Here is a 26,023-nt window from a genome sequence, read left to right as displayed (position 1 = left end):
TGAGAAGTTCCTGGCTCCTGGCTTCGGTCCAACTCCAGCCATTGCAACCATTTGGGGAGTGAACCACTGGATGGAAGATCCCTCTCTCTGTCTCTCCCTTTCTCTATGACTCTGCCTCTCAAATAAATAAACACATCTTTTTAAAAAAAAAATTGGAGAAAATCAAAATAAGAAGATTTTGTGCCATGTGAAGATTGTATGAAATTCGCATGTCCACGTCCACCACTGCGTTCTGCCTGGGGCGCAGCCACGCTCACGCACTTGCGTGTCACTTCACAGTGGCCATAGCACAGGCAGCAGAGGCATTGCTGGCTGCACAGCAGACTGTGTCTGCTCCCGGGCTCTCTTCTGGAAACCTCTGCCGGGCCCCACTGTAGAGTATAGGGACACTGCCTCAACAGCGGCAGGATCTCAGCCTTTGAGGGGGTGAATTTGCATGTGTGTATATTCACTTCTGAATTTTATCATTTACTCATTGTTAAGCATCATCAGATGCTTCATGTCAGCCCGAGGGCCAGCCATGAACAAACAGCTGCAGCCCCTGTTCTCCTGGAGTGTGGGGTCTGTCTAGAAGGTTCTTTATCCACTATAAAACATTCCTGGCCCTTCCAAGTGTTGTCCTACAAGACAAGGTGTTCTTGCCTCTGACATCCTGCCTCTTCTTGTGTACCCTGATTTTGACAGTCTCTCCTAAGGAGGGGTACCCACAGTGGCCTCCACCTGCTGGTGTCCGGGCGGCAGGTCAAGATCTAGAAGGATCCATCTTGAATCAGGCCATGCTCTCGGTCTGGTTTCCCAGTGCTCAATGCTCAACCCTTGCATTTTCAGCTCCTGCTCTCCAGTGACCTCAAAGGAACACCATCAGTCTGGATGCCGGCTATGGAGGAAGACACGGCCACAAGGTCCCATGATCCCTCCCGCATAAAACCAAAGCCACCTCCGGACATGCGCCTCGGTGCCTCAGGCTCTATGCAAAACCTGGAGGGTACAGGCCTACCCCAGACCCAGGAAGAAGCCGGCTCAGCAGGGGACCCTCTCGGGGCTGGAGTTTGAGCCCCAAACTTGGCTTCAAGGCTTTGTCTTGCCCTCTTCTTTATTGAGATCCACGCCAACAAGTTCCAGACGACACTGAGTCAGGGACCGAAGGCCTTCCGAATTCGCACACTTGCCTCGGCTCCACTGGGAGCCCAAAGCCCAGGGGTTGGCATAACTGACACACTGGGAGGCTGGAGGAGAAGGCAGCCAGGGATCGTGGGCTAAGGGAAAGAGCTGGAGGGTCCCAGGATGGAGCCCAATGACACAGCCAATGACACAGCCTCTTCATCTTGCCTGGAATCTACTGCGTTCAAGGTCACCCTCAGTGTGGTCCTCACCGTCCTCATCCTCATCACTGCAGCCGGGAACGTGGTCGTGTGCCTGGCCGTGGGCTTGAACCGCCGCCTCCGCAGCCTGACCAATTGCTTCATCGTGTCTCTGGCCATCACCGACCTGCTCCTCGGCCTCCTGGTGCTCCCCTTCTCGGCCATCTACCAGCTGTCCTGCAGGTGGAGCTTCGGCAAGGTCTTCTGCAATATCTACATCAGCCTGGACGTGATGCTGTGCACGGCCTCCATCCTCAACCTCTTCATGATCAGCATCGACCGGTACTGCGCCGTCACGGACCCGCTGCGGTACCCTGTGCTCGTCACCCCCGGCCGGGTCACCATCTCGCTGGTCTCCATCTGGGTCATCTCCATCACCCTGTCCTTCCTGTCCATCCACCTGGGCTGGAACAGCAGGAACACGACCAGCGAGGGCCACCACACCAGCCCCAAGTGCAAATTCCAGGTCAATGAGGTGTATGGGTTGGTGGACGGCCTGGTCACCTTCTACCTGCCTCTGCTGATCATGTGTGTCACCTACTACCGCATCTTCAAGATCGCCCGGGAGCAGGCCAGGAGGATCAATCACATCAGCTCCTGGCAGGCAGCCACCATCAGGGAGCACAAGGCTACTGTGACGCTGGCAGCCGTGATGGGGGCCTTCATTGTCTGCTGGTTCCCCTACTTCACCGCCTTCGTTTACCGGGGGCTCAAAGGGGATGACGCCATCAACGAGGTGGTGGAAGCCGTTGTTCTGTGGCTGGGCTATGCCAACTCAGCCTTGAACCCCATCCTCTATGCTGCCCTGAACAGAGACTTCCGCAACGCCTACCAGCAGCTCTTCTGCTGCAGGCTGGCCGGACGCGGCTCCCATGAAACGTGTCTGAGGTTTAACAACGCTCTCCTGCCCAAGAGCCAAAGTCAAGAGCCCAGGCGGCAGGAAGAGAAACCCCTCAAGCTCCAGGTGTGGAGTGGGACAGAAGCCACAGCCCCGCAGGGAGCCACAGACAGGTACCAGCCCTCACCGCTGTTTGTACGCAGGACGGAGGCATGGGGGGGTGGTGGTCGTGTGCCCTGAAGGGGCTGTTGTGGGGTTAAACGAGGAACTAGAGCTCGTGGTAGCCTTTATGGAGCACCTGCTGTTATGCGTCTGCTCTCAGCGTGGAAGTGCTCAAGTCAGTGGTGAAGGAGAATGGCTGAGTTGAAGAGGTGGGGCCCAGGGCCAGGCTAAGGGGGTGGGCCATGGTCGGGAGAGCCGCAAAGGCGGGGGCAGCCTCAGCACACCTGTGCTTTGGAAAGAGCGCTCTGGTGGCCCGGGAGGTGTGGACCAGCACAGGGTCAGTCTAGTCTGCAGGGGGCTCTGGTCCATCAGAGAGGGAACGAGAAGGAAAGCCAAATCTGGGAGGCTTAAAAAAGCCATAATAACAGAGGCTTGCACACTCGGATGTTCGAGAGATGCGAGAGGAAGCCCCGGACTCCAGCGCCAAGAGACGTCTGGGCTGACAGTCAGAATGAGGTCTGCAAGACTTCACGGGGGATTAGGGCCAGTGCAGGGTAGTAATGGAAACCACACCAAGGGCCTGAATGTCCCTGGGAAGGCTGGCCATGTGCAGAGGCGGCTGCTGGGCTGGGCTGAAGCTGGCGAGGGCGGTGAAGGCAAGAATGCTCATGGAACACCTGCCACATAGAAGTTGCTCAATAAATGTCACTTTCCTTTCTCTCCACACAGACCATGCCTTTGCCCCCCAGAATGCTGGTTTGTTCATTCATTCATTCCTCTGGTCCATCATTCATTTGCAAACATTTCTCAGATACCCACCACATGCCAGGAACCATGTTAAAAGTCAGGGGTGTAGAAACAGCATCTAGGGTGGTGACTGTGGTGAGAAGATACGGGTAACCTGGGCCTCAGCTCTGAGCAAGGCCCTGCCCCTCCGGGACCTCCGAGTGTTGCCTCTATCTTCATGCAGCCTGCCCTGCTCGCCTCTCAAAGTTGCCTGCAGCTAAGGGGTGTGAACAGGTGCTACAGGCTGAGGAAGAGATGCTCCCCCGCTGGGATACAAATCCTCTCTCCAGCACTGAGTATCAGATGCAAGAAAAAAAACTTGGACAGCACTGCAGATCCACACCCTGGGGCCCTGGGTTCTGCCTAACTGGACCCCGGGGCCTCATATCCCCTGGTCCTCGTAGCTGACCCCAGACCCCCAGCTGTCCTAGGTCTTCCTCCACTGTCTGTCTGGGGTGAGCTCTTGCTCCTGCACGTGGCCTCTTGCCACAGCCTCCTCCCTGGCCTCCCTGCTGCCACACTTCTCACTTCAAAGCCATCCTCCAGGCCAGCCCAAGGTGTTCTTCCCACACACACTTCTAGAACCTTCTACACCCAGTCCTGATGGATGGAATGCCCATCAGTCCACATCCATCCATCATCCCTCACTGAGAAATCAGCCCTGAAGGCAAAGCCAATTTAATTCACAGAGAGAGAGAGAGAGAGAGAGAGAGAGAAGAGAAAAGTACGGGATTATAGATAGAAAGCCATTGACCTGATGCAATTTGGTCCTGCGAAGCACTTTGCGCTGCTCTTCCCTGTTTGGCCAGAGTAAATAAGCAGCCTTTTAACTCTGATCCTTAAGGAAACTCACTCAAGCAGCGCCTGGCAACGTGGCTGACATTCAGGGAGCACGCACTCTTCGCCAGTCCGACGCTCTGACGTGGTTTCTGGGCATTAATCGGGGTGTAAGCCCTCCCACTGCCAGCCCTTGCACCAAGTGCCAAGAGTGCACGAGGGCATGAAGCCTGCACCACTCCCCAGCCCGTTCACCCCTTGCAGCTGCTCTCGTCACCTGCTAAGAAGCAGACTGGTCACGGTGCAGGGCAGCAAGTGCCAAGGTTGGAAGTCCTGCACCCCTGGCGTCCAGAGGGGCCAGGGCATGGGCCCTGGAGGGGAGCACTTGGCAGGTGAGACCTCTGTGCTGAGCTTTCCAGCACAAAGGGAATGACCCATGTGCCAGGGCAGGGCTGGGCTCTGGAGATTAGGGTCTCATTTCAGTCCCAGTGCAGCCCTGTGAAGAAGGGGCTTTGCTTAATCTCCACTTCACAGATGGAAACTGAGGCCCAGGAACCCCCAAGGGACATGGCCACTCAGAAGAGCAGCTCCCCTATGGGCTGCTGCCTGGTGCCAGGGACACCACGAGTCAGCCGTCCCCTTACGCCAGGGATACTGGGAGTCAAGCCCACCATCTCTTCTGACCTCCTTGGCCACTCTGCGGCATGGGGGCTGTGACGAAGCCAAGGCCAGCTGGAGGCAGTGCTCCCTGGGTCACAGGCAGTGGCCACAGAGCCCAGCTGGAACACGGGGTCCATGCATCCGTCTGTCCCCTGCTGTGGTCTGTCCTCCAACCCCCAGTACCAGGGAGACCAAGGGTTTTGGTAGGGAACAATGAGAAGCCAGTTAGGGCACATCACCCCAGGGAGTGAGCGTGTGGACAGGCAGCAGGCCAAGAACAACCAGAGGTTAATTTCCCCTCAGAGGCTGCCACAGAGGTCGGGGCCTCATGGGCCCCTTGATAAGCTGGCTCCTGGCTCTCCGCTGGCTGATAGCACAAAGCTGCTGCTGACCCAGAGCCCTGTCGCTGCCAAGTTTGGGGTGTCTGCCTGAGCCAAGAATTCCAAAGGGAACTGATCCAGCCTGCCCTGGGACAGACGGGGACGGGAGCCCATCAGCCAAGAGGAGGTCCTGGGAGAGAGAGTGGCCAAGCTGGCTGGTCGGTCCTCCTTTCCCTGTGGCCACCCAGCTGCCTCCCCCCACCCCAGTGTGAGGCTCTGTCTGTCCCTTCTTCAGCCCCTCACCCCATCTCAAGTCCCTTAACTGGATCCCATCTGCAAGGTCCCTTTTGGCATGTAAGGTGACATTCTCCGGTGATGAGGTCGTGGACCAATTTGGGGGTGCCTCCTTCCACCCATGTATGAGACTCACGCCCCTGGCCTGGCATGAGAGGCCCTTCATGGGGTGGCCCGTGGGCCCCTGATTACTTCATTTCCTGCCCACACCCACCCTCTGATCCTGCCAGAATAAGCTGCTTGGCGTCTGTTCACTTCAAAGGCATTCGCCAAGGACTTGCAAGACGCAACCCTGTTTAGGGCTCAGCAGTGAGCAGAGCACGCCCTCCCCGCATGGCAGTGTTTTCTAGAACATTTGGTTCCCCAAGGTCGACTCCCAGGCTGGCAGCAGCCCTCCATCAACAAACTGGGCTCTTCCCACAGAGGAAGGCTGCCTAGACTCGAACTTCACCCTGGGACTGACCATCATCTCAGTGCTAGTCCTGTAGATCCCAATGGGGAAACTGAGGCACGAGGAAGCAGGCCAGCTCTCTGAGGCTCAAAGCAAGGTGGGAGTAGAACTCTGTACCTCCAGACCCCTGTGCAGGGCTCTTCAGGTTCTTTTCCCACCCACTCCCTTGCTCCGGGCAAACTCCAGAGGCACCTGGACTACCAGCAGCTTCTCGCTTCTTCATCACTGTAGATGTAGGGGCACCTGCGCCCATGGCCTCCATATTCCCAGACTCCTGAGGGTTGGATCAGAGCTGGGGGAGCCTCCTCTTCCTTCCCTCAGCTCTCCTCCTGCCAAGGGACCAGTGTCGTCCCAATGGACCCCTGGCTCGCCCCTTGCCCCTGCAGCCAGAGAGAGCATCTCCCACACTGACCACACAGCAACTCCTGTTGCTGTGAGAATAAAAGTTCCAATAGAAAGTTCTTATCCCAGCCCCCAAAGCCCTGCATTGCCCGGTTCCTATCAGGGCCCTAACTTCCTCCCAGGCCCCTCTGCTGTGCCGCCCCACGTGGCCTCACCCTGGCCCAGACCCTCTTCTTACCCCTTCAACACATTCTGCCAGTTTAATGGGTTTGCTGTTGGGTCCTGACACTGTGGCAGGCATGGAGCAGGCCCGGGAATATTGCTGAATGCATGAGTGAATTGATGTCTGTACCTGGTCCCCAAGAGCCCTGGGAAGTAAGGCTCAGCAGGGGAAATCCCCGGAGCCCAGTGAGAGCTCCGAGACGCCTGGCTCCCTTCCAAGCTGCGGCGTTACAGGGGGCCTCTCTCCCAACCCAAGCTTCAGGAGCAGAATCCTGAATTCCCACATCATGCATGCTGGGGTGGGAAGAGCCCAACCTGTCCCAACAGGTGAAGCACAGAAAGTGATTGGCAACCAGAGGTGCCCGCTGCCTGGACCATACCTACTGTGTCATCTCGGAGGGGACAAAGCTGGCTCTGACTTGTGCTCCCTGTGCTATCTGGGGAGCTGAGGCCCCTTGAGGCTGCCTGGGCGCTCCTTCCCCGGGGTACTGAAGGGTAGGCAGAGCCTGCAGGAGTCACGGCTCCTCCACTTGCTGGCCACTCCGTCCCAGCTGCAGGTTCCTTCCCTGCAAAGCAGTGCTGCTATCGGCATGTGTGAGAAACGCAGGAACAGGCACAATTCCTGGCATGAGGCGGGGACCTGGACAAATGCAGCTTTTTGTTCTCCACCATCAGGCACCCTCTCTCTCTCTCTCTCTCGCTCACTCTCTCTCTCTCTCATATAAGTTTTATTGAGACATATGTCACGTACTGTACAATTCATCCACTTAAAGTATACGAGGGGACTTCAAAAACATCATGGAAGATGGAATTAAAAGACAAGTTTTTTCCAGTGCAAAAAATGTAAAAATCCAGGCAAATGAGGTTTCTTCAAAACATTCATGGAAATGCATATTATGAAAAAACTATGCGTAGATTTCAATTTTTCATGTCAAAATAATTTTTTAAAATTGTCTTTTCTATAGGATATAGTTTTTTTTTTATCTCTGTGTGTGTTTTAAGATTTATTTACTGGGCCAGCTCTCTGCTGTGGCCTGGGAAGGCAGTGGAGGATGGTCCAAGTGCTTGGGCTCCTGCACTCACGTGAGAGACCTGGAAGAAGCTCCTGGCTCCTGGCTTTGGACTAGCCCAGTCCCAATGGTGACTATTTGGGGAGTAAACCAGCAGATGGAAGATCTCTCTCTGTCTCTCCCTCTCAGTGAACTCTGCTTTTCAAATAAATAAATCTCTAACAAAAACAAGTTTATTTATTTAATGAAAGGCAGATTGAGAGACAGAGAGAGAGAAACTTCCATCCACTGGTTCACTCCCCTAATTCCTAAAACAGCCAGGGCCGGGCAAGATCGAAGCCAGGAGCCCAGAACTCCAGCCGAGTCTCCCACGTGGGTGGCAGGGACACAAGTACTAGGGCCATTATCTGCTGCCTGCCCAGGCACATTAGCAGGGAGCTGGGTCAGAAGTAGAGGAGCCAGAACTCAAACCAGGCACTCTCACATGGGATGCAGGCATCCCAAGCAGTGGCTTAACCCACTGTACCATGATACCTGACCCTACAATAAATAGCTGCTTGACTTCTATTTTTCCATGAGCTTGTCAAAGTCCCCTCATACAATTCAATAGTTTCTAGTACATTCAGAGTTGTAAGGCCATCACCCCAATCCATTGCAGAACATTTTCATTCCCTCCTAGAGAAACCCTGAACCTACACCCTGCACCCTGCGGCTGCCACCTGCCAGTCCCTGCCCGCTCCCCACCCCCAACCTCTGACCTCCCTCCTGTCTGCATCCCTTCGCCTACTCAGGCATTTCATAGGCCACCTGCTCTGTCATGCCTGGCTTCTTTCACTTGGCATAGTGTTTTCAAAGTGCCGCCCTTGTGTTGTGCCTTTTCAGCCTTCGTCTCTTGCTTCCACTCCTCCTGGTCATCTTCTTCCCTGTGCCCCTCCTCACCTCCCCTTCCCCCCACCAACCCGCCCCTCCCAGGCCCTACTCCTCTCCTTCCCCAGGTGCTCGGCTGCCCTTGGCTGTCCTCAGCCTTGGGTGGAGAACTGCAGGTGTGAGGCTGCGCCGCCGTGCACCGCCCAGGGGGGCCTGGAGCGCCCCACTCCTGGGGCCTGCGCCCTGCTCAGCTGCCCAGCCCGGCGGATGGGCTCCATCCGGGAGTTAATCCTCTGTCTTCTGTCTCTCCAGAGTGTTTGGGGAGTGAGCCCTCCCCCGCCCCCACAGGAAGGCAGGGGAAGGAGAGCAGAGAGAGAGGAGGAGGGAAGCCCTTCACAGCCTCAAAAGTCAAGGAGAATAAATCGTGGCCCCCCAGTCACTTGAAAGGTAGAGAACCTCTCCATTATGGGTCTGGGGGTCGCGCTTCAGAAGCCACCTGCAGGCCCCGGCTTGCACCTGTCTGACTCCCCCTGCGCCCCCCAACCTGCACCCCTTCTCCCCAGGAGCCTCCCCAGCCCCTCTGATGCAGATCTGAAGGCCCTGCCTCCCCAAGGGTCCTGGCAGGGAGGGAAGAGACACTGTACCTCAAGGCCACTGCTAGTATTTGTGTGCCCTTAATTGAACAAAAAAGAGGTGAACACACAAAGAAAAGGCCCTTCCTTCAGGGGACCCAACCTCTAGGCACACAACTTGGGGAGCAGAGGTAGGGTTGGGTCTCAGCCCCTCCTCACCCCTTTTCACCTGATACCTTTGTGCAGTGAACAACACGTGCAACCATACAGGGGCTGTGTGGCTTCCTGCCCTGCAAGAGATACTGTGGCTTAAGGCAAGGATCCTCAAGCTTTTTCCACGAAGAGTCAGCCTGTCACTGCCTGAGGCTTTGTGACACTAACTGTGCCTAAATGACTGACAAGGCAAAGAAATCACGCCAAGCCCCCCTCCCCAAACCCCACCTCCTGCTGGGTCGTGTCAAGAATCTCAAGCAAATGAGTCACACAGAGCATGGAGGCAGTGCAGGAAAGTGAGTCCTTGTCACGACCTGAGTTCAGGTGCAAGAGCCGGGGGCCTGGCGAGGATCTGCAGAGAAGCCCCGCCTGGGGTGGGGGTGGGTGGCAGGGAGCCTGGGTGTTTCACACCTCCACCGCAGACAGGCTGTGTGACCTTGAGAAGGTCACATCCCTCTCTGAGTCCCAAGGTCCTCATCTGTAAAAGACAGGACAGCTAAGGATGCTGGCAGCTGGAGAAACACATGGAGTCTGTCTCTGGGTTGTGTGCTTCGGGGCGACGCTGGCGTGCATCAGACTCCAGCAGTGAGCTGTGGCTGGGTCAGGGGCAAGCATGGGGGGGCCTGACACCAGCTGTGTATTGCAGGGTACTCACAGTCCCCAAGGCTGTCCCGCTCCCTTCCTGCCTGGAGACAGGACATGGGCTGGCCCAACTGCCCCAAACTGGCCGACAGTGCTGCAAAGCCACGGTGTGTCTGCCCCTCCTGTATCTGATCCGTGCAGACAGCTTCAGGGTGCAGGGAGAGCCGTGCAGACCAGGCGTCACAGCCCGCGCATGCGTGGGACTCGGCCGCTCCTCGCTGGAGGATGGGCCACGTGTGTTATCATCACCCAGGGAGAGTGGCTGGCCCCAAGGCCGCCCTCTGAGGCAAGCGCCTTCCTGTCTCTGAAGCTCTGGAAAGTGGGGTTGAGCGGGAGGGACCTCCCCTTGCTGGCCAGAGAAGGACCCACTACATGACCGCTGTGGCCCGAGCAAGACCACACCTGGTGGAGGTGCTTGGTTTCCTTCTGCTCAGGAGCTCACGGGTGGTCGGAAAATGTGAATGACCCAGGTAGTGGGCACAATGTCCCTCCAGGAAGCTGGCTCGGCCACTCCCGGCCTGTCGTGCAGGCGGGTCTCTGTCCAGGCCCCCAGTGGAATGCTTCAGCCTACTCCTGGGCTCCCCCCAGGAGAGTCGGGAACCAGCCACAGCCTTTGCCACAGGTCCCCGTGCCCCAGGACTCCAGGTTCAGCTCACTGTAGGTTCAGGGAGATTTGGGGGCTCCCTTGCACCCCCCGAGGGAGAGAGAAAAGGCGTGCAGCCATACCTCCTTTCCTTGCACATCAATGTTCCTTGCAAATGTTGCGTTTTTCCAAAGGGAAGGTGTGTAGCGACTCAGCACAGAGCAAGTCTGCGGGTGATATTTTTCCAAGGAATCAGGTGATGTGAGTGAAAACTTGTAGCAAAGAAGGATTTTTAAATTAAGGCACGATGCTGTTGTACAGTTAGGAGACTTGCGTGCAGACACAACTTTTATAGGCACCGGGAAACCCAGCACCTTGTGTGGCTCCTATAGGGCAGTGGTGTGGCGTCAGGCCCACGCCATCCGAGGTGCACCTGTCCTGGGCAACCTGAGACCCCCACCCACCACCTCTGCTCCCCTGCACGTGCCCCTACCCTGGATGCAGCCCTGTGCTGGGCTTCCAGGAGGGAAGCCTCTGCAGACCACTCCACTCCTCCTCTGCCGACCCCCACCCTTATCTCCAAGCAGGGTTTCCATCCCAAAGGCAGGGACACAGGCAGAGCCCACCCAAGCCCAGCCTCCTGCCCATCCCCCATGGTGCCGCCTCCTCCCTGGATGGTAGGGAATTAGGAACTGCTCTCTTGGGTATTTCCTTTTTAAGGTTTATTTATTTGGAAGGCAGAGTTACAGAGAGAGAGAGAGAGTGCACTTCCATCAGCTGGTTCACTCCCCAAATGGCCACAATGACCACAGCAGGGCCAGGCCAAACCCAGGAGACAGGAACTCTATCCAGGTCTCCCACAAGGGTGCCAGGGGCCCAAGGACTTGGGCCATCTTCCACTGTTTTCTCAGGCACATTAGCAAGCAGCTGGATAGGAAGTGGAGCAGCCGGGATTCGAACCGGCGCCCATATGGGATGCTGGCATCGCAAGAAGCAGCTTAACCTGCTGTGCCACAGTGCCAGCCCCTCTCCTGGGCTCTTGAAATCCAGACAAACTGTGCCTGTCTCTCGCCTTCATCTCTGTCTCTGCCTCATCTGTGGTTGCTGCCCGAGAGGTAGCGAGCAGTGCTGATGTTGACAGGCAAGGGTGAGGGGCTACATCGAACCCTCGCATGTAAAGCACCACCCTGCCTTGCCCCGCCCACCGCACAGGCACCATTGAGTCACCTGGAAATGGTAACCAGCTGGTAACAGCTGAGCCTGGGACAGTCACACCCAGCCTGGGAGCTGGCTGACCTGCGATTTGTATCAAAGGCCTTGCTTCTGGGAAGCCACGTCACCAGCAGGGGCCTCAGGGAGGAGGGGCCACAGGCATTTGAAGATGGGAGTGGGGTGGCTCTGAAGGGACTGAGGGAAAGCCATGTGAGAGGGAAACCCTGTTGCATCCAGAGAGGGTCCACAAAGGCCCCACCCAGGAGACCAGCATTGGCGGTGCAGGCAGCTAAGCTCAGGGATGTGGCGCCTGGCGGGCCTGGGTTGAGCCTCAGCTCTAGTGCTCCCTGCTAGATGACTGCGGGCAAGTGGCAGGCCTCTCCCAGCCTCAGTTGTCCTATAACCCCAGGGCTCTGCAGCCAGGCCGACCTGGGCTCTCTGGACTCCAGGTCCAGCAGCAGAAGGAGGTGTGGAGCCTGGGTGGGGAGGGAGGCAGGAAGTAGTGCCTCTCATGCCTCACCTCTCAAGCATCATGCCCCAGCGTGCTGGGACACACCTCGCACCAGCTTACTGGCTGTTGTGACCTTGGGCAAGTTTCCCTAACCTCTCTGCGGCACAGAGAGGGGGAAGAACGGTACCTACTCCATGGGGTTGGCATGAGAATTCACTGAGTTGATACAAAACGCCGAGGCAGTCCTGCATGCAGTAGGAGCTCAATAGATGAGGATGGGTGGCTCCCCTGTGGTTGCACCTGTGGCTCTGAGGACAGGCTCTAGCCCTAGCAGACGAGGCACAGGGCCTGTTCCCTCACCCTCCAGCCGAGTGTCCTTGGTCAGGACACTGAACCCCATGGAGGGTGCGAGGTTCTGAGTTAGGTAAAGTCCTAACATCATAAAATGGGTGGTAGCAAGAGCGTGGAAATTTCATCCAAAGGTGGGGCCTGGAAGAAGGTCTCTAGGTGATCAGGGGCGTGCCCTCGGAAGGTGGCTCTCCCGAGAGGACTGGGTGTGTAAGAGCCTGCGGGGGGCCGCTCTCTCTCCGGAGGGCCCTCTTTCTCTCTCTCTCTCTCTTCCCCCAGAGGGTCCTCTCGCCCTCTCTCTCTCTGCTTCCTGGCTCCGCGTGTGACCCCTCCTCTGCCTGTGCTCCGCAACTGTCAGCCTCTGGCCTTGCCACGGTTGAACTCCGGTGGGGGTGGGGGGGTGGGGCTGCCCAATCTTGGACTGTGAACCTCCCAAGCCAGAGCCAGAATACACTTCTGTCCCTCCTGAGTAGACTGTCCTGGGTATTCCGTTGCAGTGATAAAAAGCCCATGGCTACAGGAGGCCACACAGCATAAGCTCACCAAGTGCCCCATCACACATGTCTCCTGGAGTTTGAGATTAAAAAGGATGTCAGCGAAATCCGCCCAGATGCACCTGCCTACAGCCCTGACTCTCCCAGAGGTGGGCGAACGCTTCCTTCCCCGTTCCTGCCATGGGCGGAGACCACGCACGGTGGGTCCTGACACGCCTCTGCTCCAGGCCTGCCCGCTCACACACAAACTCCTCAAGCCGGGCCATCCTATCCGGCTACAGACTCCCTTTCTGCCTCCGTGTCCCTCCTTCCCTCGATGAGCTAAACCATCCCCCCACCCCCACCCCACAGCACTCGCGGTGAGCCTGGTGCCCGAACAGCTGTCCCCGCTTCCCCAAACTCCCCTGTGAAATTGCCCACTCAGATGCCACGTGCCCCATGGAGCTTCCCTGCTGCCTAGAGCCAGAAATGGCTTCTGGGTCACACCACGCTGCGGGCTCCCACCCGGGCAATCCCACACGTCCTCTTGTATCCCTGCAGAGCTGCCTGTGTGTGCCCACGCTCGTGCACACACACCTCCCCACTCGCACGGGCTCACGTGCAGGCTCACATCCGCACACACGTGGCGTTCTGGGGCTGCCTTTCTTGGAGAACGTTCACCGCGTTTGGCACAAAAATGAACCCAGGGCATTTGCAAAACTCTCGCAGGAAGTCGCTAATCCCCTTCACTTTCGATGCCGACTACTGTGGGGCAGGAAGCAGGCTCCGCCGTGCGGATTGGGTGGCAGCCATCACCCCTCGCCCTGAGCCCGCCTCCCCTGCCCTGCAGACCCTGGGTGCTGATGCACCCTCTGTTTACTCCCAGGAAGTCACGAGAGTGCCCTGGGGGGTGGGGGGACACTGCGTTCACGAGCTGCAGTTTGGTCATTGGGCGAATTCGGTAACATTGGTTTGTCGTACACAGGCTCCAACGAGAGCCCTCGTGCTGGCTTTGTGGTAACCTGGTGGCCCGACACTTCCATCTCATTTAATAGGTGCTAAGTAAACATCCAAAAATTAGATGTGGCTCGGGGAGGAGGACCGTCTCTGATCACTGAAAAGCCGCGAGGCGACGAGGACCACCGCCCGCAGGGTGAGGCCGGCTGAGGGCCAGCGCCACCCCTTCCTGTCTAAGCCCCGCCTTTTCCGGTTCCGCCGAGGAAGCCAGGCCCTCCCCTGACCCTGTTCCCAGAGTGCGCGGGAGCCTGAGCGAGGCTGAGCACAGGCTAAGCAGGTCTTGCCCTGGACCTTCAGCTCTTAGCCCTGGCGGGATCCAAAGCAGGAAGAGGAAGTGGATCCCTTGGAATTTAAAAATTAACCCCCTCCCATCTCATCTCCTGGCTCCAATGGCCCTTTCTTCAGGATTTACCCCCATTTTCCACATGAGGAGGGTGTGTAAGGATGGAGACGGCAGAGGAGTGAGGGGCCGACACCAAGGGCAGGACTCCTGCTTCCAAACCTCCCACCTCCTCCCAACTGCCCTTGCTGCTCAGATAGGGCTCAAGGTCCCCGCAGGCTCTCCAGGTTCGCTGCCCACGAGGCTCAATATAAGATTCAGATCCAAGTAACATGTGTTTAGGAATATTCTTCATCTGGACACTTTTAGCTGCAAGTGGAAGAAACCCCGTTAAAAGAGAGGGAGCTGGTGGGAATAGGCGATTGACTCAGAACTGGGGAGCCCAAGACTAGCTTGAAGCATGGCTGGATCCAAATGGTCAAATATCATTAGGAATTGGTCTTTCTCCAGCTTCCAACTCTACTTCTGCCCATGTTGATTTCATTCCCAGTCAGATTCTCCCCAGGGAGCCACCAGCAGATCCAAGCCCCTGTCTCACCGTTTTTGCGGGGCCAACAGAGAAGTTTCCCACCACTCCAACAAATAGTTTGAAGCTTCACAGTCATTGGCTGTAGTGAGTTGTGTGTTTATCGCTGAACCAACTGTCACGGACCCAAACCTGGAGCCAGAGGCTCCTTCACATGGACAGAAAGTGAAGAAGGTTGTACCCTAAAGAAAAACCAAGATGCTGTTCTCAAGAGAAGGGGGCTTGATGATGGACAGGTGACAATGACAAGTGTTTATCACAAGCACCGATTCTGTCAGGCACCGTGTTATGTTTCCCCCCCTGGAACCCCACTTGGCATCCCCTACCTTCAAGCAGTACCACTCAGGGCAAAGATGGGCCACTGGGCCATGATGCTAAACCTATTAAGTATCTCTGCATGTATCTAATCCAGTCTACACCATGCAAGAATCCCAGCTCGGTGTCTCATCCCAGCTGATATGTGGCATGGAAGGGCCACTAAGTAAAGAAGGAAAGGGCTCCATTCCAGGAGACTGTTTAAGATCAAATGTGCCTAGGCCGGCGCCGCGACTCACTAGGCTAATCCTCCGCCTGTGGCGCCGGCACACCAGGTTCTAGTCCCGGTTGTCCCTCTTCCAAGCCAGCTCTCTGCTGTGGCCAAGGAGTGCAGTGGAGGATGGCCCAAGTGCTTGGGCCCTGCACCCCATGGGAGACCAGGAGAAGCACCTGGCTCCTGCCATCGGATCAGCGCGGTGCACCGGCCGCAGTGCGCCTACCGCCGCAGCCATTGGAGGGTGAACCAACGGCAAAAAGGAAGACCTTTCTCTCTGTCTCTCTCTCACTGTCCACTCTGCCTGTCAAAAAAAAAAAAAAAAAAAAAAATCAAATGTGCCTGTGAAAACGCCTCCAATAATCACTTTTTCAAAAATATGATAGAAATTCCAAATGGCAGGGAGAAAAGAGCAAATGGAGTATTTAATTTAAAACAAGGTATGAAAAAAAAAACGGAGGAAATTGAGGAAATCTGAGATGAGCATAAACACAAAAACAGATGGGAGAAATTACAATGAATGCTGCGCGATAAACCAGTCAATTACAAAAATGAAGATGGTCAGATTTGATTTTTAAAACCCAAGTAAGTATTTTTGAACCAAAGAAAGGCCTAAAATATAAGGAAATAAGATTGTAAGATTGTTGAAAGTATATGGGAAAAAGTCATACATAACATTACTTCAAAAAATTCATAGAAAATAGTTAGAAGATAGGTTTATTTTGGTGGGGAAAATTTGAAATTCTTCCAGTTTTTTTTTTTTTGTTTTGTTTTTTGGTTTTTTTAATCCAAATTTCCATGAACTTTTTGAGGGCACCTTAATTCATGGATTTCAAAAGTTTTTTTCACCAAAATAAATTTTAGTCCAATGTTTCACAAACTTTTTGAAACACACTCATACTAGTCAAATATTAATCAAAAGAAATCTGAATAGCTATATTAATGTCAGACAAAGTAAACTTCATGTAAAACTTATTATTAAAAATAGTAAAGATGGCCACCCTATTTGGAAAAAAAGGTCAATTCACCAGGAACATAATTATTCTAAACTTGTGTGTGCTACATAGCCTAGCTTTAAAAATATGTGAAATTGACAGAACCAAAAAGAGAAGCTAGCCAACAATCACTCTAACAGAAAACATAATATCAGTTATCAACATTTGAAGATCAAGAATATTTAAAAATCAATAAGGGCCTATAATAATTAGAAAACACAAATAAAAAGCTTAACTTAATGAACAAATGAAGCAGTACTTCTAACAATGCAACTGCCAACACATATTCCATTTAAACATCCCTGGAGTATTAAAAAAGCTGACTGAGAAACAAGGAAGCCAGAATCAATATATTTAAAAGAATTATCTTACCATAACAAAATTAAATAACTACAATGAAAAAACCCTCACTTATGTGCAAACACATTTTTAATAGATCATGGGATAAAGTAGTGATGGATATTAGAAAATATTTTAAAGTAAATGACAATGAAAATATTGTACACCACAACTTATGCTGTTAAAACTGTATTCAACATATTTAGCCTTACATGCTTTTATTTTACAATACGAATTTGAAATTTAATGATCTAAACATCTAGTTTAGAACTTAAAAAGAACAACAAAGGGGCCAGCACTATGGCAAAGTGGGTAAATCTGCCACCTTTGGTGCCAGCGTCCAAATGGGCACAGGTTCATGTTCCAGCTGCTCTACTTCAGATCTCGCTCCCTGCTAATGGCCCGGGAAAAGCAGCAGACGTTGACCCAAATGCTTGGGCACCTGCTACCCACGTAGGAGACCCAAAGAAGCTCCTGGCTGCTAGTTTCGGCCTGACTCAACTCCAGCTGTTGCAGCCATCTGGGGAGTGAACCAGTGGATGGAAGATCTTTCTCTCTCTGTCTCTCCCTTTCTTTCTGTAACTCCAACTTTCAAATAAATAAATAACTCTTTTAGAAAAAAAAAAAAAAAAACAAAGTCAATCCAACAGGAGTTCTTAAAAAGGAAACAGCGGAAACAAAGACAGAAATGAACGGACCAAAAGACAAAGGTTTAGTAAACAGAAAAGCAACAAATCCAAAAGTCTGTTCTTCGGCAAATTCTGGCATGAAGTGAATTACATTAATAAAACTGATTATAGTAAATTAAAGAAGAAAAAGCATATAATCGGAGCAGAAAAACATTGGACAGCCTTAACATCGATTCACAATCTGAAACACAAAGCAAGCGAGATTGCAGAGCACAGTGAGAGCAGGAGAGAACCTCCTGGCCCTGGAAAAATGTAATGAAGCTTTTCTGCTAGGAGAGGCACGAGGCTGGCGAACACACTCCTGATTCAGGGTTTTCCTGGAGATCAATGCAGTAAGTCAAGAAAAAAGGTAATTAAAAAAAATAAGAATGAGAAAAGAACAAAACTCGTGTTATTCATGGCTGATAACTATCATCTATGTAGAAATCAAAAAGTACCTACTAACAGATGAATAAGAGAGCAGTGCAGCGTTGGCAGACATAAAATCAACGTACATCGTTGCTATAGTTTGAATATGATTTGGCTACCCAACACATGCAGGCAGCTAAGCCCCACAATCATCAGTTAGTGGTATTAAGAGGGTAGAAACTTAATCCACTCATCATGCTTAGAAAGAATGTGAACCTTGGGGCCAGCGCTGTGGCGTGGTGGGTAAAGCGACTGCCTGCAGTGCTGGCATCCCATATGGGCGCTGGTTTGAGTCCCAGCTGCTCCACTTACAATTCAGCTCTCTGCTACAGCCTGGGAAAGCAGTAGAAGATGGCCCAAGTCCTTGGGTCCCTACACCCATGTGGGAGACCCGGGAGAAGCTCCTGGCTGCTGGCTTCGGATCTGCACAGCTCTGGCCATTGCCACCATTTGGGGAGTGAACCAGTAGATGGAAGACCTCTCTCTCTCTCCCCCTCTCTGCCTCTGCCTTTCTGTAACTCTGCCTTTCAAATAAATAAATGCATCTTAAAAAGAAGAAGGAGTAGGAGAAGAAGTGCCTCGTGGAGGGCCCTTAGGTTACCGGGGGCTTGCCCTTGGAAGGTAGTTCTAAATGAGGGCTTGCCACAGGGTCCTTGCATTGCGCACACTGCCATTGTCATCTGCCACTGTCGTCAATGGCCAAACCAATGGAGTCACCCAATCCACCCAAATGGACTTGGACTTCCAAAATTATGAGCCAAGTAAGACTTTCCTCTGTACCAAATTAGCTGTATTTTTGTTTTTGTTTGTTTGTTTTTGACAGGCAGAGTGAACAGTGAGAGAGAGAAACAGAGAGAAAGGTCTTCCTTTTGCCCATGGTTCACCCTCCAATGGCCGCCGCAGCCAGTGTACCACGCTGATCCGAAGGCAGGAGCCAGGTGCTTCTCCTGGTCTCCCATGCGGGTGCAGGGCCCAAGCACTTGGGCCATCCTCCACTGCACTCCCTGGCCATAGCAGAGAGCTGGCCTGGAAGAGGGGCAACCGGGACAGAATCCGGCGCCCCGACCGGGACTAGAACCTGGTGTGCCAGCGCCGCTAGGCAGAGGATTAGCCTGTTGAGCCACAGCACCGGCCTAATGGTCAACTTTTTAAAGTGCCATTTATAAAAACAATTAGAAAAATAGATGTAGAATACCTAAGCAGAGATCCTTCTATCACTGTGTATTTTTCTTCATAAAAATATTTTGTTAGATTAGTACGTGGGGGGGCCCTGTGAGTTTTGATATTGCCCAGTGGTGTCGCTTCATTGAGTACATTATCTTACTGTGTGTTGCTGGCACACAGACAGAAGGACTCCAGCAGTAAAACTGAGTCTTGTGTGTTTATCTGTTCCAGTCACCTTGTTGTGCCCTCATTAATTCAAATAACTTGTAGATTCTGGATGAAAAGATTCAATGTTGTAAAGAGGTTTATCCTTGCCAAATTAATCTGTACCTTTGGGAGTCTCCCCCATTAACATTCAAAACCATGTCTTCATGGAAATTGACAAGCTGATTCTCAAATTTATATGGTTAAGAACGGGCTCAGAAATAACCAAGAAATTTATACAGGAGAAAAAATAAGAGCAATTAAGTCCTTGTGTTAGTGCTGCAAGGGCAGACAAGCAGGCCAGTGTAAAGGAATATAGCATCACTTAGCACGTAGCTCAGTGAGGAAAATCAGTCCTTAGATACTGAAATTGGGGACAGAGAGAGGAGCAAAGTGACATTGGATCTTACATGGAACACAAAAGCCAACTCCACTAATGGGTGAAATATAAAAAACAAAATTTTAGCTTTTAGAAGAAAATACAGTGCTCTTCTATGACATTGGAATAGGAAAGGGTTGCTTGAGTAAGGACCAATAAACCAAACCATGAAGAAAAAGGAGATAAAAAGGAATGTTAAAATTAAGAAATGCTGTTTTGCAAAAGACACCATGAAGAGGGTGAATAAAGCAAACCCCACCTTGGGAGGAGATTTTCAACACAAATCAACAAGCTGGTATTTAGACAGACATAAAAACCTCTGTGCACCAATGATAAATGGGGAGAGGGAAGAAGGGGAAGGTCAGAAGAGACAGGAAAAGAGAGGCAGGCATTAGGGGAAGCAGTCAAGACACCTGCTTTTATATGGGCGTGCCTGGCTGCAAGTGCTGGCGCCATTCCTGACTTCAGTTTCCTGCCAGTACAGAACCTGGGAAGCAGGAGGTGGCGACTCAAGGAGCTGGGTCCCTGCCACCCACCTGGGACACTTGGATCATGTTCTATCCCCTGTCTTCAGCCTAACCCAGCCCCAGACACTGTGGGCATCTGGGGAGTGAACCAGCAGATGAGAGTCTGTCTGTCTGTCTGTTTCTCTCTCCCTTGTCTCTCTCTCTCTCTGTCTCTGTGCCTCTCAAATAAATTAAAAAGAAAAGAAAAAGAAAAAAAAAACATTGGAGGGAAGGAGGGAGGAAAGAACAGAGAGAGGGAGGGAAGGAAGGAGAGAGAAAGAAATGTGTAGAAGACTTGAACAGGCGTTTCACAGAAGAGAAACAAATGTATATAGTCAGTAAAAATAAAAAGGGGTGCAGTCTCATACGTAATCAGGGAAACATAAAGACCGGAAGATTCTATTTCACAGCCAGCAGACCGACAGCATCTTCAGAGGTCCGACAAGCCCAGATCCCGGTGAGGAGGTGCAGAGGTGACACCTTCTGCTCTGCCGCCGGGAATGGAGTGGGTCAGGCACTTTGGAAAGCAGTGTGGCCGCACCAACCACGGCTGAAACCACCAACACTCATCACTTAGCATCTCAACTCCAGGGTGCACCAGGGCAGGTCCAGGGATGCTCTGAGCAGCACTTCTTGTGTAAGGATAAAAATCTGGAAACAGCCAGATGGCCATCAGCAGGTAGAGAGCTAAATAAATCGGAAGATGCTCAGACATTGGAATACTCTACAGCAGTGCAAATTTAATCAGAGGTTCACCCCTCACCCAACCCAGTTTTAATCTCAAAAATATGTTAAAGAATGACAAAAAGTGAGCTGCAGAAAAACTTCTAAAACCTGTTCAATTTATATAAAAATAAAATACAAGACGAACAACATAGCATATCATTTAATCATTTAGGGCTACAGAACTATTTTGGACACTAGATTTCATCTTCATATTCTTTAAACAGTGTATATGTGTATTATGTAGAGTCTCTTTGGAAGATGGACGTATTTCATGTAAGCGTATTTAATAACCAAATTGATATGTAAGCAAAAGGTGTGGCCATTAGGGGAATTTATTTTCTTCTTTTCGTTAATCTCTATTTTCTGCTATTCTCTGATGAGCATGTATCTCCAGAAGACTCCTCAGTGTGATTTTTTTCAAAGAAGAAACGTGGTTACTTCCTAGGCTAGGGTGAGCTCTTCCTCCATAATTTCATTCATTGCGGTGGGAGTTGCTTTCTCAGAGCCAATGGCTCCTTCTGGAATGTTAACCCAAGGGCAGACACCTGTGTGCTTGGTCAAATATGTACACTGCTAACACAGAAGGAGACACTGCCGAAGTGCCAGACGTGTGACCTTGATGTCCAGGTGAAGGTGCAGTGTCGGAGGGGGAGGAGGGGGGAAGGCTGCCCAACTCCTGGGACAGCTGGAGCTGGAATGCGTCGACGCGGGGGAAGGAAACTTGGAGGCTGGCCGTGTCCTTGCTCACGGAGCCTGACAAAATCAAGGCTGCAAATCCACAGGCACCGTGTGATGCACTCTAGAGGAAGCCCCATGCGCCTCCCTCCCTCTCTCTGTGCGGGGGAGAGGGTGCAGTGAACTTGATCTCCTGATGCCAGGCTGCTCGCTACCGATTTCCACGCAAGGCAGAATAACTCTATTAGCTTCTCCCAACCTCCCTGACTCGTGCAAAGCATGCCAAGGGCACGCAGGAGTGATCTCTGTTAAGATTTAGAAATGGCAAACATGAACTAGGCTCCTACTATGAGCCAGCCTGTGTGTGCTATAGGAAGGGACTTCAAAATCATTTATGGACTTGAAAGATAAGCTATTTGGGTGCAGAACAATTTCTAAATCCATGCACTCATAATAGGCAGTCTCCATTTCTGAAGACCCTGGGCGTGGCACATGTCTAGGTAGAGCTAACAACAGTGGCTGTACTTACCCCCATGTGAGATTCAGAGGCTAATATACTTGACCCAGGGCACAGAGAGTTGGGGTTTGAAAGCAAGTTTCTGGAATGATCCTCCTTTCGCGTTAAAGGAAAGAAGTCCCTGGTGCACCCGGGCTGCTCTGGGTTGTAAAAGGGAGGTCCCCCGGCCCACCCCACCCTACCCTCCTGAGGACCGGGCTTAGGAAAAGCCGCGGGAGTCTTGCCCATGGCCGCCAAAGCCCTGACCTGTGCTTGTATCTCCTCAGGAAGCCGGCGCTGCCCCACCCGGTGCGCTCCAGCGACCTCCTGAGCTGCTGCAAGAGCCTGTGGGGGCTGAGGTTCCCTCAGAGACACGCGGGAGGCCCCCTCGAGGAGCAGTCCAGAGAGCCACTGTCTGAGGGGCTGCTGAGGACACTCAGATGCTGCTCCTGGTCGCCAAGGTCGAACTCCTGGAACCTCTCAGGACCCAGCTCCCAGGATGCACCCGAGCCCGAGTCGGGGGGCTCCCAGAACACACAGCAGAGTGCTGGGGTGCTTGCTCCTCTGGCAGAACACCAAGTCCCACGCCCGGCCTCCCAGACTCATGCTCAGGATGCCTCTGGGCCTGAGCATGCTGAATCCGATGGGTTCAAAACTCAACGTCGGTGCTGGCCCTAGGAGTCCTGAACAGAGAGAGCAGGAGGCGCGGTGGGCGTGTGCGCACCTGTGCACGGCTGTGTGCATGCAGGAGCATGTGTGTCCTCTGGGCAGTGGGGAAGGTGCTGCCAGCCAGGACTGTCCTCGCACTCCCTCATGGGAGCTACAGAATGAACCAATGGGGAAGACAAAAAAAAGGGGGGCAGGCAGGGAATTAGCCTGTAACAAGCACCTACTATGCACCAGGTCCTCCACCTGTGTGAGGTCCCGTAATCCTTAGAACCACAAGTACTCAGAATAAAGATCACCATCCCAACATTACAGAGGTGGAAACGGAGGCTCAGGGACCTAAGGGGATGCCCCAAAGCCGCTCAGCTAGGAAAATGTCCCTGGCACGCAGGAAGCATTCAAAAATATTAGTTGAATGAATGAGTGAGAGTGAATGAGTAGGAGGATGGGTGAATAGTCAGACATCAAGCCCATGTTTTTGACACGACGGGACACTGACTCCCTGGAGACAGGTCCAGATGTTTCTTGGACTCAGACTGCCCTCCACCCAGCAAGGTTAGACCCCCAGAGCCCAGGGATCCCATCATGCTATAGCCTGACCCTCTCTGGCGTTTGTCCACAACGAGAAGTGATATGCAATGGACTTGCTGGGGAAAGTGTGTCTGTCTGTCTGTCTGTCTCTGCGTCCTGGAAGAAGAGGTGGAGTTTGGGGGAAATCCCAGGGCTGTGACTAGGTGAGGTTGACCCACCAGCGCCTTCTGCTGGCTGGGTGACCTTGGCCACATCACCTGGTCCCTCTGAAAGGCTTTTTTCTCTCCTCTGGCTAAAGGGGTAAGTTCCCCTTTCCTATTTACAGGATTGTGGAAGAGACCCCCAATAAGATGGGACCCTCAGGGAGGTGAGAGCGTCTCCAAAACCCCAGGGTTCCTCAGTGGCATGTCTCCTCGCTGACCGCCACCCCTCCCAGGCACTCTCTCTTCCCCAGGCTTCTAAGACCCTCCCCTGTCCACCCATGACTTCCAGGCCAAAAGGATGCAACCCACCATCCCTCCATCCAACAATTAGATACAGCCTTTCCCCCAGGTTCAGTCCCAGGCCTCCTCTGCACTCCAGTGTCCTCCCTCTGTGACCTTGCCTTGACCGCAGTTGGGAGGCACAAGGGAATTACGTAGAGCCTTGCAGCTGTGGGCCAGACTCCTCAAGGAGCCACTGCTGCCTACTTGATGCCTCCACCTGGGGGTTGATAGGGGACTGCACCTTTAACATGTCTGTAGCTATACTCTCCACCCTCTCCCAGCTCCTGCACCTGCTCCTCTCCCAGTGTGGATTTCAAAGGCTGAAGGTCAACTCCAGCACCTTCCTTTGCCCCAGTTCTCGTGGTTAACCCTCTTGAGTCCACTGTCTGCTTGATTTTCTCCACCGTCCGTGTTATCACGCAACCCAACTATCATGGTCTCCACTGAGAGAACTTCCAAGCCCTCTTCTCCACTCTCGTTCCCCCTGCCCAGTTCCCATTCAATAGCCAATGTGGATTGTGCAAAATGCAAGCCTGATCACATCACACACATGGAAAGAAAACCATGGTCCACACGAAGCTCAGGCCCTGTGTGGTCAGCCCCTACCTGTCCCTCCATCCTCCTCCTATGCCATGCTCCCTCCTGCTCCACGCTCCAACCCTACTGGCCTTTTCCTTTTCATTTATTTCATTCACTCTGCTCTTCCCAGCTCCCAGGCCACGTACAATGCTGTTTTTATGCCTTGAAATGTTCCTGCTGCCCCTTAGACCACTTAACTCCAGGAGATCTGAGCGAAAATGTCACCTCCTTGAGGAAGACCTCTTGGGCCCTCCATTGCCTGCCACACACACACCTCAGAACTTTGGATGGAAGTCATTGGCATGCTTACGGATGTCACAATCACTCGTGCGACTCCTCGAATGTCATCTGTCTCCCTACACAGGGGGCCACGGGGCCTGCCTGTTGCCCTTGGCCGTTGTCTATTTGGCCCTTGAGGAGTGTTTGGCACATAGTAGCATTTCAATATTGGTTGTTTGAATGAGCAGAGACGATTAAGAGCACAGAGAGCAGGCAAAGCTGATGCTTTAAGCAATTTACCTTCCAAGTAAGCCCTGATGAGCTCCCAGAGACATTCAGTCCCTAGACTGAATTCCTTTTGGAAGCCTCCAGAATACCCTCCCCTGAGGTTTTTCCAGGATTCTGAGGGCAGGTGGCTCTCTCAGTCACGGCCAAGGAGTTGAAGACAGAAGACCTGCCTGGTGTGCCTGATTATAGGCTCAGATGGTCGGAGCTCCAACTCACATGCCCACACGCCACCTGCCCCTGCACAGGGCTCCCACAAGTCTGTCTCAGAGCCACCCCCGCCTTTCTGGAGGCCTCCAGGTGCCTCTGCAGGCTGCAGAAGCGGGGTGCCTGCTGCCTGGGGGAGGAACATCTGTGGTGGGACCCCGAATCCATGTTCTGCGTTACCATCGTGTTCCAATAAAGCTATGGAAACACGCACTGCCTCACAGTTTTATTTTTAACTTCCTGGCGAGGAACTACTTCCCCAATGTCATCATATGGTATCTTGATTTAGAAAGAGTCACAATAAGATACTTGGATAGAGGCCAGATTGAAAATTGCCTTCCAAGGTAAGCTAGATTTCAGCTTCAAAGACCACACTGAGAAGCAAGGCACGTGCTGGTCAGGGAGGAGAGTAGGCGCTTAATCAATATTTCTCAGATGAATGAACAGAGAGGATAGAGCCAGCAGATACTCCAAGCAGCTTGTCTGCCAGGAAACCTGAAGGTGCGGTTTGCTCAGAGTCTTAAGCTCTTGGCTTAATTCCCTCAGAGAGCTGCTTGCTGGCCACGCCAGGTCCATGGCAGGTCCCTGGGAGGACTCACTCTGAGAGCGTGGACAGAAATACTTCCGAGTGGTCGGAGAAACAGATCCTGTGCTCATCAGATGAAAAGGACATCTGAAAGATGGAAAACCTGCCAATCAGATTCAGTGGGTGTGAGGGGTACAATAAAAAAAATGCATGGACTTTATGCAAGGAGGGAATCCCGTGAGAGGTTTCTGAAAAGGAAGGAACTTGCCTGAAAACCTCGCCTTCGGCCATAAGCAGTGTGGCCTGCGCTGGGCGGGGGAGGGTGAGAAATTCTGACCTTTAGCCCCTCTGGAGACGTCATTAGGACATCCCTTGATGGGTTTTCACAGGAAGCGGAGAAGAGATGGGAAATAAAATCAAAGCACAGCAGAGCTGCTCTGCTCGCAATGGAGTCCGGTATATTTCGGGAAAAATACAGAGGTTTAGGGAAGAGGAAGGTAGCAAGCTGAGCTGCCTGGTGGTGCTAAACAGTTCTTCACCAAACTGCTCTCTCCTGGTCAGCCCTCTGGACCCAGGAGTTCTGTAGCTGGGGATTCAACCAACTGAAGATCAAAAACACTAAAAAAAAATTTTAAAATACATACTGAGCATGTACATATTTTTACTTCTTGTATCTAGTCCCAAAATCATAGGGTGTAACAGCTATTTATATAGTATTGACATTATATTAGGGATTGTAAGAAAGTCACCGTTGACTCAAAGTATTCAGGAGGGAGGGAGCAAGTGGCAGAGCAGCTGGGTCCCTGCTTGGGACACCTGCATCCCATATGAGAGTGCTACTTAAGGTCCTGACTCCTCCACTTCCAGTGCAACTTCCTGCACTTGCACGCACACCCTGGAGGGCAGCAGACGATGGGCAAGTACTTGGCTCCCTACCAGCCATGTAGG

At 52.7% G+C, this 26,023-nt stretch overlaps 1 protein-coding gene across 1 annotated transcript in view; it reads left to right on the top strand.

Moving 5' to 3' along the window:
• Positions 1-24,723, top strand: part of HRH2 (histamine receptor H2) — a 52,264-nt gene extending 27,541 nt beyond the window's left edge. The window contains exons 2-3 of the mRNA XM_062189633.1: positions 829-2,372; positions 21,865-24,723. Of these exons, the coding sequence (XP_062045617.1) occupies positions 1,285-2,372; positions 21,865-22,255 (1,479 nt within the window). The 5' untranslated portion in view covers positions 829-1,284 and the 3' untranslated portion in view covers positions 22,256-24,723. The remainder of the gene's footprint in view (positions 1-828; positions 2,373-21,864) is intronic.
• Positions 24,724-26,023: the final 1,300 nt, after the last annotated feature.

The sequence above is a fragment of the Lepus europaeus genome, chromosome 4 (genome assembly GCF_033115175.1).
Source record: "Lepus europaeus isolate LE1 chromosome 4, mLepTim1.pri, whole genome shotgun sequence".
In the NCBI taxonomy this organism is placed as follows: domain Eukaryota; kingdom Metazoa; phylum Chordata; class Mammalia; order Lagomorpha; family Leporidae; genus Lepus; species Lepus europaeus.
The sequence above is the reverse complement of the archived record's forward strand: the minus strand, read 5'-3'. Positions and strand labels throughout refer to the sequence as shown.